This window comes from Corvus cornix, chromosome 2, assembly GCF_000738735.6.
Source record: "Corvus cornix cornix isolate S_Up_H32 chromosome 2, ASM73873v5, whole genome shotgun sequence".
NCBI lineage: Eukaryota > Metazoa > Chordata > Aves > Passeriformes > Corvidae > Corvus > Corvus cornix.
The window spans coordinates 18,851,801-18,865,636 of record NC_046333.1 but is presented as its reverse complement, the minus strand read 5'-3'; the positions used below and the strand labels follow the sequence as shown (position 1 = coordinate 18,865,636).

The 13,836-nt window shown below is 35.9% G+C and overlaps 1 protein-coding gene across 9 annotated transcripts in view; it reads right to left on the bottom strand.

The window, feature by feature from the left end:
* Nucleotides 1-13,836, bottom strand: part of NEBL (nebulette) — a 256,082-nt gene that overhangs the window by 70,871 nt on the left and 171,375 nt on the right. For 7 of the 9 annotated variants that reach the window (XM_039548358.1, XM_039548357.1, XM_039548356.1 and 4 more), the window contains 2 exons: nucleotides 13,163-13,273; nucleotides 7,091-7,201 (listed from right to left, as the gene is read on the bottom strand). The exons of the other annotated variants lie outside the window; for them this stretch is intronic. In XM_039548358.1, the coding sequence (XP_039404292.1) occupies nucleotides 7,091-7,201; nucleotides 13,163-13,273 (222 nt within the window). The remainder of the gene's footprint in view (nucleotides 1-7,090; nucleotides 7,202-13,162; nucleotides 13,274-13,836) is intronic. 9 annotated transcript variants of the gene reach the window in all.

Below are 13,836 nucleotides of genomic sequence, written 5' to 3'. Positions count from 1 at the left end.
GAAAGTCACTGAAATAATGAATGGGCTCAGAAAACTTTCGTCAGAAGGCTCAACCACAGGTAGGAGAGTCCAAACATTCTCCATTTAGCAAAGCAATCATGGGAGCACTGTAGACCTCAGGGACATTGTACAGCTCCACAAGTTATCTTTCTTTTCCTTCTTCAAGGTTTGTGAATTTTTCCTGCTCTAGCACATGTGCCAATCTAAGCCAATTTCCAAGAGTTGTCTTACTGAATTATTGTGAATGACATTCAGTCCCTGGTATGCAAAAGTGTCTGACAAATTGAAGTTTCAGGCAAAAGTTGGAGAACATAAAATAAAGTTTAGAGGAAATAGAAGGTAAAAGCATAATTCCTCCTGAAATGGGAAACCTTTTAGATTTTCTTTTGTTGCTTCACAAAGTTAATCATCCTCTTAAGATAGTATTTCACCAGCAAGAAAGTTCTCTGCTTGAAGTTTCTCATTTATCTCCACTCCTATTTCCAGTGTAAAGTTTCATTTTGGGTACAATGCAACAAACTCATAAACTGCAGCAGTCAGTGACAAATATACTTCATAGAAATGGTATTGCAAAAAGAAAAGGAAAAAATTTACTTTTTGGCAAATATTTTACATGCAACAGGAAAGTAATTTTGCATCCATATGGCTTCAGCTAAGCAGACAAGCTAAACAGGCTTCACTGTTGGCTGCCTGCCCACAAATAGACCTTATAATTTTTAATCTGCCGTGAGTGACACACAAGCGTAATCTCTGATAAAAGAAACAAATAAATAGGTTTGATGAATACAGCCCAAATTATCACATACATCCAAAACAAAAGTTGATTCTTACAGCTGGTTTAAACCACTGGAACTTTTGTTTTGGTTATGTTTAGATTTTCTCTAATTTGGAAGATACTAGAGGTAGAGAGAAGCATTTGCAATTCAGGCCTTTATATGAATTTAGTTAATTATATGCCGTTCATCCTAATAACCACATGAGGTGAGGTAAAAACCACAAAGGCAGCAGAAACAGGTTTCTGAATAGCACCCTATGATCCCTGTAAATTGCAAATTAAAGGCCAGCATATGTGCTTAAAATAGAAATTAGGAATGTAGTGAATTTAACATCAGAGAATCAAGAACAGTGGTGATAAAGTTGAGGAAATGTGGTCACTTACTGCTCCCAAATGACATGATCATATAGTACATGAAATAATGGATTGTGGTTAATTTCGGGGAAAGGAAGGGGGGGAGAAGTAAGACAGTGACAGTCCTTTATATTTCACAATTTCCAATTATATTAGATGCAAGGCCAATTGCTATACCTTTCCCTGAGTGAATTATTATTCTTCCTGCACCTAAACCAGTATACCTATTACTTATGTCTGAGGGAAAGTCATCTAGCATTTTACAAATGTCTGCAATATATATTTGCTCCATTCTGCAGCTTGTCATACTCCAGTGAGAATAAAAATGTTATGCAGCAGAACAGTAGTTTGTCAGAGGTAGGCCAAAGAAAGAAAAAATATGTTTCCCATTTCCTGAATAACCTCAATCCCTGGATGCTGACCCTCTCCCATTGGGACACTGTGCTGGCCTCTATTACACAGCTGCTATTCTGTTCCATCTAGTGATTTTTTATTTTTTTTTTTAATAGTGCTATGTTAGAACAGTAAAACCAGAGCTACTCTGAGAGAGCAGGGGAACAGATGTAGACAGGGCAAGCACCCATCTTGGTGTGTGCACCCATGGACATCAGAAGATGTAAAGTGAAGAAGCCTTTGAGGGAAGAGAAGCACAAAAGAAAGGAAACAGCAGAAGCACCCAGAGAAGGAGCCATCTTTTGTCCTGAGTTGGTTCAGCCAAGAAGCTCATACCCTGACTGGAATTTCCAGTCATTACACAATGCCCTTACTCAATCTTCACTTCAAAGGGTTGCTCAGGCCATACCAAAAAAGAAAAAGTCACCAAAGGCTCAAGAATTGTTCCTCCTCATGAGGACCACAGGTCTACAAAATATTTGTTCGAGCTGGCCTTTTCATAGGAAAAGTAACTGAGATAACAATTTTAGGGCAGCAGTGAAAGACCTAGACGGAGAGTTACAGCAGAAAAGTGGGAAATACAAGCCAGAAAGAAGCAGGACCTAAAGGAAAAAAAATGTACTATCTTGAGTTTTGAAGCTGAGAACAGTAAATTACAGATACCAACTAAATTTGAAGTGGGTTTCTAGACAATTTGAAATTACAATAAAAAGTGGCTACATTGTTGAATATTTTTGTGAAGCAATAATTAGAACAAAATCATTTCTCATCTTTAATCCAAAATGTGATTACATACTCTGAATTGCAACTAGATTTTGCAAAGCATGGAGAATATTCAGGACCTGCTCATAATTAGTAGGCTGATTTTAATAGGGCCAAACCTCCAGCTCTTATAAAAAGGCAGAAGGTCCACTGAGGATAAACATGCTGATCTAGTTACTCCAGCAGGGTCTGGAAGATGCTTCACCTTACATAAAGACCAGTGGAATGCACTACAGTGCCATAAAGTAAACAGATTTCTAATGCTGCAAAACATCTCAGACTGTCAATCAACAAACAGAAACTTCTACATGGTGAGCCAAGCAAACCTGGATTTAAGAGATTCAGACCTTTCCTGAAATCTGTTATCTTCTCATTTATTCCAATACCAAAACTATTCCAAACTATACATAATGAATTACTAAAATATGCACAAGCATCTAGGAACACATTTTGCCTTCTTAAAGATTCAGCAAGAAGCTGGGCACACCTGTCTTTACAAGAATTTGTCTTTTACTGTTTGTCCCCAATTAGCATTTTCTAAGAGCTGTTAAGTCCACTAACTAATGGCATGTCAGCTGTGTCTCTGCCCTCTTTTCTCTCATCTACACTTTGGGGTCCATCAACACTAAGAAAATGACTAGCTGGTGACAATCATCATTGGCAACAGCTTTTCTAATTCCTACTCAAATGATGTTGAAAACTGTTTTCCGGCTTGAGTAGAAGAGACAAACACATTTCTGCCCCATTACAGATTGATGCAGTCATCCTTTCCAGTAATGGGCCTTAAAATGGATTGGTCCCAATTACATCAGGAGTAAACATCATTTTCAGCACCAGTTGGAAGTGGTCCAGGGGGACTCACTGTTGACAACTGCTGTCAGCAGAAAGTTAGTCAGTGAAAGGTGATTTTTCTAATGCAGATACTGAACAGAGAGCCAGGAGAAGCTTGACTTTACCATGATCTGCATCAAAACAAACATTAACATTTGGGTATGTTACTGATGTTGTTTAAGCACATCCAGTTTAAGATCTGCTGATTTGGTCCTATCAGAAAGAATATACTTTTTGTGTATGTGTGTGGATTGTGACTGCACACTATCCTGAACGTGAAAAACAATTTACTCCTAAGACAATATAGACATCTTTAATATTCGAACTTAGATGGTGAGTGAAACACATAAATTTTCATTACTGACATAATGTGGAGTGGAAAGTGTATATGTATGTACATCTAAAGTTTGCCCAACTGTCAACTAAAATTTTAAAAGAAGCACTGTTTTGTAGATAAGTATAAGAGAAAAGATACCAGGACTCCAAAATCAGATCTGCAAGCTGCCTTTTAAGTGTTGTTAGATGAGTCTATTGCAGTTTTCCTATTTGTAAAGTCAGAACACCACATCCTTATTTCATACCATGTAATGATGTGAGGAGAATCAGTAATTTTAATGCAGCAGAATGTTTAAACTGCTGTACAAATATTTAACATTGTTTTCCTATTCAAAATGCCCAGTGATGGACCAGGTCATGGAACAGACAAAACTGTAATGCATGGCTTTCAGTACCTTCATCAGATGCTATGTGCAGCTTCCACATAGACACAATGTGGCAAGTGGTTTCTTTGCTTTAGAAATGTAGTTGTCATGTCATCTCACTGTTCAATTACATCCTTCCATTCACAGATTCTCAGATACACATAAGGCATGCTATTTTGTGACCTGATATTGTTTTAAGGTCACCACCTAGTTTTGGTCCCAAGTTTGGAAACTGCCAGATGAGTTAAATTACATCAGCTAAGCACAGGCAACTCGGCTGATGGTCCCTACTTCACTCTTCTGCAAATGACTTTGTGTGCCAAAGTCACATCATTAATATTCAATTCACAAAACACAAATACAATTTCTAGAGAAAAGTACTCTGGTTTGGATAAACATGCTTCCCTTCAAGCATTATGTAGTATTTAAATTATTTTTAAAGTATATTTCCTGTCATTTAAAAAGTCAATTTTGTTCATTTGAGAGCAATTATCTTCAGTCTAAGTAAAAAAAGAGAAAAATTATTTTCTTATACATGATCACATTGTTCAGGAGATTTTACAGTATTTCCCTGTTAGGCAGTTTCTGCCCAAACATACAGAGCATGTTAATGATATTCAAAGTGGTGTGAAGGCCTACAGCACATGACAGTTTCAAAATATCAGCAAAAATTCATTGTAAGTTGAATACAGTTTTAATTTTTAAAGGAAATTGCACATTTCACAGAGTTGAGTATAAATGTCAGCCTTATTTTAAGGCTGAGTAAACAGTCTCAAACACATCCTAATCCTATTAGATGCAAACCCTCCATGTAAAGGTTGAATTGAGTTGGCAGAGCATTGTAGGTAAACATGCATTCTGCTCCCATAGGTAAACTGTACTGAATGGTGGATAAAAGAGCTTTGTCCTTCCAGCTCCCCAGTAGTTGCCCTTCTTTTTCCCTGCACTTTCAATGCTGTGATTACACAGACAGCCTGAAATAGTTTGGAAAGACAAATGCTCCACATTTGGGATGCTCACTGTTCCATGTTTTGACTCCAAGATGAAAACTCACACGGTTTTTAATTAAACTTGTACTTACAAAACAAGAAATCCACAGCTATTCACCATGATGCCCAAATATTACCCACAGGAGCTCTGTAACTCTGCTGAGCAATAACTGGACTTACATGACTTATCTCCTTTATGTGCGATAAGATATTTGCCCATTGCACTGCAGCTATGCAAGAGCAACCAGAAAGAATCTGTTCTTAAACAGATTAAACTAACTGGTTAGAGTTTTATGTTGGATTTGGATGACTTATTTGGTTTTTTTTTTAAGTTTGCTGAGGCTTAAAATAATTTCCCTCATATTTTTTCGTTATTTCTAACATGCTGCTAAAAGTTCTCATTTATCAAAACATCCTTCCCTCCTGCGTTTTCCTTCATTTCCTTTTTTTTTTTTTTTTTTTTGTGGTTTTAAGGGTAAAAGATGAAACAACTGAATTTCATTTATCTTCACATCTGTAACCTGTTCTCCTTAATTCTATTAGCAGGTGATATACAGCTGTAGAAGGGGAATAGGTTTTGCCCTAGCATACTAATCCTCAGACTATGATGAATTTGCTATAGAAACTCGTCTATACTCCTCCTAGTCCCACCACCTTCTCTGAGAGAGATTCACATCTCTCTTTCCAGTGTTATTTCCTTTCCTAGTAGTCCACCATCATTCCTACTGCTAGATAAATAAAAAACCTTTTGCTTATGAGGAGAGACATTCATGTTCCCAGCTCCTAAGCTCTGTCAGTGTGACATCCTGATGCTTCCAACAGCAGAGATGGAGAGTGTTTGACAGGAAGAGGGAATTCTGTAATCAAGGCAGGTTGCAAATTACTGCTGGGAATTCCATTGCAGGTATTTCCCAGCAGAAGAAAAAGTTATTCTTCAAACATAATGCTTCCCTGAAGTTTTCCAGCAGCCTTTTAATCAGCAGCCAGCTGTCAAGATTCTGCACACACAGACATACATCTAACATTGACATTTAGTTTTCAGCCTACATAACCTAAGAATGTTTGTTACACAGTTAGTAGGGGAAGATAGGGTAAATTTAAGATAATTCAAAATGAACACCCAAGCTTCATTTTCTACATTGTTAGCAGCAAACAAATATCTCACTTATCTAAGAAAAAAGAGTTTTAAAATGACATGCCTACCTCAGTGGATTTGGTTACCTAAACAAGAATGGAAATGGGTCATAACTTTAAAGGTATTTACCCACCAGCTGTTCTTAAAAGCTTTGTGTACCCCTTAAAATGACATCACTATTTTAACCAATCTTCTCCTAAAATTTCTCACAAGTAAGCTTTTACAAAACCTAAAACTAACATAAATTTTTCTTCAAAGTTGTGTCTGTGTCACTCAAGACTTTAATCTGGGCAGCATTTCAGCCCCAAGCAATCATGCATTGAGCTAGCATAAGCTAGCTTAACCATGAAATCAAACCTGACTTGATTCTAATAAAAAATATAAACACTATTACTAGGCTTTTATATTGTGAAAACTTTCAGAACTTCAAGAACATAGCAAGCAGCTGAAAAAAAAATAAGCAACCGACTTTCAAAATATTGCCAAGTACTCCTAATTATTTGTAAGTTATCTAAATAAAACTACAAGAACAAATACATTGGTCAAATGGTATAAACCAGTGCAGGCATCAAACTGAACTCTATGGCTCAAATTCTGAAAAAATAAATCATATCTTATTCTATTAAATTCTTTGAAAAACTTACTTGATATGTATTCATGATTAGGAACAAACTTATTCATAAGTGTGCATGTGCATAAAAGTGTGCAAGACAGGGCAGAAACAGCTCACTTGTCTCCCCTATGCAGCACCCCTGAAGAACTATCCAAGTATTGACAGTGGAAGACACTGAAACAACGGTGTTCATTTAAACAAAGAACTCTATAAACTTTCAAAGTGCAAGTAGCTACAAGTGAATTCAGAAAACTTGTGCCTGCAATTTTATTTCAAAGTGATAGCACTTAGTAACAGTTACTACTGATAAATGATAACTACCACTTTCCATTGCAGTTCAGAATAAAATTCATATACTGTTATTCATAGCATATTTTGTACATCCATCATGTCCTAAATTACTTCAGAGCAAATAATTTATAAAAAATACCAGCTAAGGAAAAATGGAAATATTCCATGCCCAATTCATTTCAGTAAGTTATAACAGACATATCTACCCAAAACAAGCACACTCATTTCAGACGGGGGAATACTTACATCACTCTGGTGTTTACTGACTTCCATGGCATGTTTAACATCTGGAGGGTCCCTCATGCGTGCATAGTCTGAAAATCCTTTCTCAGCATCATGCTTTTGTTTATAGAGAACCTGAAAAGAGCAACATTATACTTTTGTGACCTGAGAAGAGCAGGTATAACAACATGAGTTGGGTTAAACCTAGTGGCATAGTGTGCCTGTATTCAGGAAGAAAATCAATAATTAAGCACCTTAATGGAACCAGAACACTGAAATGAGAGCAGCTGCCACCCAAAACAGAGACATATGAGGCACAGTCAGCAGAGAGATTTCTCTGCATCTGTTATTGCAACAGATGCATGAGTAGACAGGGGATAGAAAAAGTAATATACAAAACCAGAAAATTAAGTTTAACAAGGTGAGAAGACAGCCCAGGGAAAAGCATAAGCAAAAGCCATTTTGTTTTTTTTAACACACTTGAATCCATCAGCTGTATAATTATTATCCATTTTCATAAATAGTTTTACATTACATACTCACAGCCCAAAGTTCTATTTCTTCCACTGTTAGGAAACTACCCGCACAATATGCATTTTGACTGGCCCCCAGGTTCACAAAGAAAAATAATATTTACATTCAATTGTCATCATGGTAAAGGAAAATGGAATTGAATTGTGAATTTATAAACACCTTTACTTTTATAATAGAAATGGAGTTAAATATTGGGCATTCATCCAGCTTTCACTGTACTGTTTTATACTTACATACACACATTCACATACTACAACTGCCTGAAAAGCTGATCTTACACTTATCCTTGTCCAAAGCTTTTAGGCTTATATTAAGGAAAATTCACCAGGTTTTGATGGCTAAAAAGTAGCAAGCATCAAGAAAATTCATTTTCTAATAGCTCTCATAGCAGACATTAAAATAATCCCCAAGAAAACAGCGATAACATTACTAAATAAGATTGAAAGCTGGTTAGAAGGACTGAAACTAAAACCCATGATAGCAATAAAAGAATACTGTGAAAGTTTTGAGACAGAAACTCTCAACTACAGAGATTCAGACTCTTTTAGGACAGGATACTAGAACTGTGAGAAAATGCTGTATCTGTTTTCGTTTAAAGCAAGATCTCATCTGAGTTACAGAGTAGTGTGCCCAAAGCAGTATGTCAGTATCTGCCTTGACTATCTCAGATTACAAAATGATATACAGGCTGAGGGATTAAGACAAAAAGGGAGGAGGGGTATTTTTGCACTGCTACTATGTGAACAAAAGTTTCAAATCAGGAACCTTTAAATGTGCCACCTCCTTATCCAGTGTAACACAATCAGCCCTCTGCAGAAAAAAACACAATTGAAACTGAAACAAAAAGAGCCCATAACTTGCCTACACTGGTTACATCTTGCAAATGGAAAAGCTCATAATCTTTAACAAGACTGAAGGATCACTAACAAATGATTCCCCACAAAAGTGTAATTACTACACAAACATATGCCACAAAAACTCGTATTAATTCTCCTTGCTTACACTGTCACTTTTAAGATGTTCCCCACTTAATGCCATTATGAACAGAAGACCCATACAGTTACTTCCAAAATCTACTAATTTACAGATATTTTATTACATTGCCATTTTGCTGCCTTAACATCTCTATTTTTCCCTTGGTGAATGGGCTACATAACCAAGATATGAAAACACAAAAACACATCAACTCTCAGCATGAGAAATTTAACAGAAATTACAACTGAGTATCTGCTGTCTTGGGGAAAGATGACCAAATTTCTTTAGCTTAATGTAGCAATATTTCACTTGTTTTGGCCTCTGTTCTTCCTATCTTTTCCCATTATTTTCATTAACTTGCTGAAGGGGTCCTGATGCAATCCCAGGCTAGGAGGGGTTCAATGGCTCTCTAGTTTGGGACAGATCAGTGCAGAACTACTCCCAGATTTGTAAACCACTTCCAAGTAAGCATGAAAATATATTTATTATTATTTCATCAATATTCTTAGAATCATTATTCTACAGGTTAACATGCATATATTTATTTCTCACCTCATGTTGATTTTCAACTTTCAGCTAAACTGAATTTCCTTCATCAAATCTACATACGAAACTACTCTGCACAGAGATCAAGCATTATAGTCACTGACATAACTTCTACTCTGTAGTGGTGCCATTTATTAACTTCAGAAATATAAGGCAATTATTTAAGTAGGACTTCAGATTGACCAAATTTTTAGGTACTCATTTTTTATTTTTCTCCTCTCTTGTACACCAGTGTGTCAATAGGAAGCTGAATTAAGGAAGGTTTTGTGCTCTTTTAACCCAGCTCTGACTGACCTGCTGTTTCGGCATACTTTAAACACGATTACATTTATATTTTTATATTTCCCTTTATAGTCAGTAAGGTGTGCTCTGAACTTAGTAGGATTTTGTAGGACACCAAAAACATCACTTTAATCTCTAGATAGAGAATTAGATTATCCAATGTATTCATGTAGAACAGAATTATAGAAGTCCAGAATACCTGCCACCATAAAACAGAGGAAATCTTGAACATGACATTTCATACCATAAAAAAAACCCTGAAGAATTACATAAAACAGTTCGATAATGTGTAATATGATTGGAAATGATGCAGTAAACAACAACATTTTTATTGTAGTAAAAAAAAACCCTCTGAAACTTTCTCTGGAAGTTGAAAACATTGCTTAAGATTCTCTTGGCTCATTGCCTTTATAAAGAAACAGGAAATACTGTTCAACATTGACATATAGTTACTCTTTGAGATATTGCCCTGTGCAAAGTAGAAAATTAAACTGCCTTCAGTTTGCTTTAGATTATTCCCTTTAGATAAGAGGAAAAACAATGCAATTGCTTCTCATGGCAGAAATAGTGATGAAAAAAGTGATGAAATGCTTTTTTTTTCAACATTGTTTCCCCCCAAGCAATTTTAAATACCTTTATCATTGTATGTGACACCTTATTAAAAAAAATATTGTTTTACTTAAGAAAGTATTCAGTATACAGATCTACAGACAAAAAAGAAGAATTGGCCCAGAGCTAGCAATGATCAGAAATTTTCCTTCAGAAATATTTTCCACAGGAAAATTGCAATTTTTCCAAAAAGTTTCCATTTACTTTCAGAAAAATCAAAATGAAAGTTCCCTGCCTAGACTGCTCTCATCAAATTTATTTTCTCATTGCAGAGAAGAGGGAAATTGGTGAGAGCTTTGTAGGCTGGTAAGCAGAGAGAAGTTACTCAGTGATGACAGGGACATCTCCTCTTTCTAGCTTACCCCGGGGACAACTATGACAGTAGTGAGAGAGGGAGGCAAATCTGATTGCTCACTCTCAAGAAAACCATTTAAAAGGCAACAGTCAAATTTTCTGTGAAGAGGAAAAAAATTAAATTGATAAAAGCCACCCAAGTGTGTGGGGCTGTGAAACAACTTCTTCATTTTTCTGAAACATTTTTTCACATAAACAGTGTTAGGATTTTTTTTGCCAACAGTTTTGGACAGATGTCCTTCTCTATGGGTATTTGTTTCCTTCTTCATGCCAGTTCTACATAAAACACAAAAAGAGCAAACATGGGTTTCATGCAAAAGCCAGCAGGCAGTCGTGTTTCAGGCTTTCCTGAGCATCTTGAAGAGAGAATTGAGTACGATTCAATACAGCCAATATGGAGGAAAAGTTCCACAGCAAGAGAACCACATGTGTCAGGGTGCTGTCCTCTCCATTACAGAAAGATCCTTATGTCAAGTACTGACACCACATGGCAGGACCCCTGAAGAATGAGATCCTGGCTCTGCTGAAGTCACTGACAATTGCATTAGTTAAAGAATGCAAACGTGGTCAATGGTGCTGTGGCAGCCTGTTGGCTCTGGAGAGGACAGGGGAGGGCAGCTGTAGGTGGGGTATAACTGTTGAGAAAAACAGAAAATTTCCCCTTATGGTCTCCAAGTTCCTAAATCCTGTGTGTGAACATGGCACCACAGAGCAAGCAGAGTCCTGCTTGATCTGCCAACAAAAGCATTTCAGCCCAGCATTGCATCCAAGAAGCATGAAAAGGGAGTCAAAGGCGTAAATTTGTACTAATGCGGGTAGGGAAAAGAACACATACTCATATTTTCCACCTCTCAGGAAATCAGCACCTATTTTAAAATCAGCTTACTATAACTGAGAAACAGACTGCAGTTCCCTGTTTGTAGCAGCCTCTTTGGAGCAGAGCTGGCACAACAGCCAGCTGGTGCTGTTCTCTCTCCTTCCTATGGCATATCTGTAGTCTCCTCCTGAAGTAATGACCTGTAAATTCACAATCCCAGCTAGACAGATGCAGCAGAAACCCCTTCTGCCATATCCTGACCCAGCTGAAATCTGAAATCCTTGTATTAGCTACTTCGGTACTGCAGTGATAGGCACAATATGGATTAGATTTGAATACTGTGGAGATTTTCACTAGAAAATCCCCTGAGATCTCTCTCAAAGTAGCATTAAATTCAGGTCCACTGCAACAGTAACCACAAGTTGGAAAAATGTGTCAGCGAATCTTTGAGTTTTATGGTATATTATGATTTATAATGCATCTACTCCTAAGGGAATGGTATGAATTTTATGGGAAAAATTTCTGCTTAAATATAACTCATCCTATATGCATATTTTTTTCTCTATGACTATTGGATGATTGAAGAAAAACTTCAGGAACTACCAAATAAAAATGTCGATCTTTTTCTTAAAAGGATTTTTCTGATGAACCAATGGTTTCATTTTTAGTCTCAGTTATTTATCTTTTCTGCCACATCACCAATGTTAATTGACCCCATTTGTGTAAACTAATGTAGAATGTAATAATTTGGAATGAATTTGGGAGTAAATCTGTGGCAAAATAGTTAATTAATGTTTTATAAATCAAGCTAATGGCTTAAAAATGTTATACAAGTTTAATTCCCAATTTATTTTTACTGTAATTCCTCTAATCACTCACTTTACAATGAAATGTCACATTAATGTCATTTCAGCTACTGTGCTGCTTTGAGTGTATATATGTTCCTTTTCAAACTCTGAAAATTAAAATATATGTTATTATATTTGCTTAATATAGCCTTGATTAACACAATGTTTTACATCAAAACATTCTTTCACAAGTTGTCATGAGATTTTAGTCCTTTCTTTTGTTATGAATATTTTCCTTTGTCTGAAAAAGTATCACTACAGTACAAGAATGCATACTGAGATACAATCAATACTATGGATTTAGGAGCGTGTTCACTTCACACACTGGCTGTATTAAACTATATGTAGTTGATATCTTTAAGAGAAGAGAAAGCAAAAACAGGAAAACCATGGAAATGGTTGGTGGACAGAAAGCCTTGACCATCTATCAGATGTAATTCTCATGAGTAACAGTGAAAATCTGTAACTGCATTCATATTACACATACGTAACATTCACAATTCCACTGAGATCAGTGGAAGTGAAGGGTCACCTGCCTACTCTTAGGGTATTATATTTTTGAGCCCCTGAAGGCAACTGAACTGGAATTTACTATTTTACTGGTTGTTTACAAGCTTTACACTATGTTCAATACACTTGAATTCATATTTTAATTCTATAAAATTTTTCATAAGTATTAGTATGTAGACCATCAGAAATACATTTACTGCTACTACTAAGTGCTTTTAGATGTCATTAAAGCAGGGGTTTTTTTCTTTTCCCTTCAGCATCAAATATTTTATATAGCGAATACAGCACCCAAGTGGAAATAGTTATAGAAGATTCATCCATTCTATAAAGACCATGTGTCAGTGAATTCAGTAATTCCTTATTGCATTCATGGATTTCATTGGATTAATGAATGCACCACCAGTTTTTAACTGTATATTTAATAAACATAACAAGCAAATTGTCAACATTTTTAAAATGAGTAGTTTTTGAAGTTAAGAAGTTAAGGTGATAAATTCTGCATGATAAGCTCACCCAAATAAATCAAGCAATCAAGTGTCCGCTCAAATATTTTGTTCAAAGTGTACCTATGCTGACACAAAATTAATCTAAAAATCTTTTTTTGCAATTCTAAAGTTGTACCTTGCTCTGAAGGTGCATTAATTCCTTTGCAAATACACTGTCAATTGTGGCTGGCATCTGCTGATAAAGAGAGTTGGAAAGGTCTTTCTTAGCAGCTCCTTTATATCTCACCTAAAGGGCAGAAAAAGGTGACACACAATGCAAAAATAAAGATACAGTAAACATACTACTTATTTTTTCTAGTAAATAAAATGGCATTGACCAGAACTGGAAAAATTTAATGCTGTCATTAACTTTCAAGCAAAAACATCTTTAAATAATACTTTATGTGGATGTGTCTAATACACAAAGCAACGAAAAATATCTCCTAATTAAATTCAATAATTTTGGTGGAAGTATAAAATAAAGTAAGCAAGGCAGTTTTTTCTATCCTTTTTCAGATCATTTTCAAATCCAAAAATTATTTTTCTTCTTTCTCTTTTCCCAAGTCCTGCACAATGGGAGCAAATGAGAGGCCAACCATAAATATTTTACCAATTAATAATAGCAGCGATTAAAAGTATTGAGAAAGGACAGAAACATTGAACATTGATGTCTGCCATCATTTCTATTTCATCTTTTCATATTACAGTCTCATTTTTAAATTACTTTTTATTTATCCTGTGTTTCCTCCAGTGTTCAGTATTAGCAGTTCCTCACAAAGGGGTTTTACAAGACAGACCAGAATAAGAGTT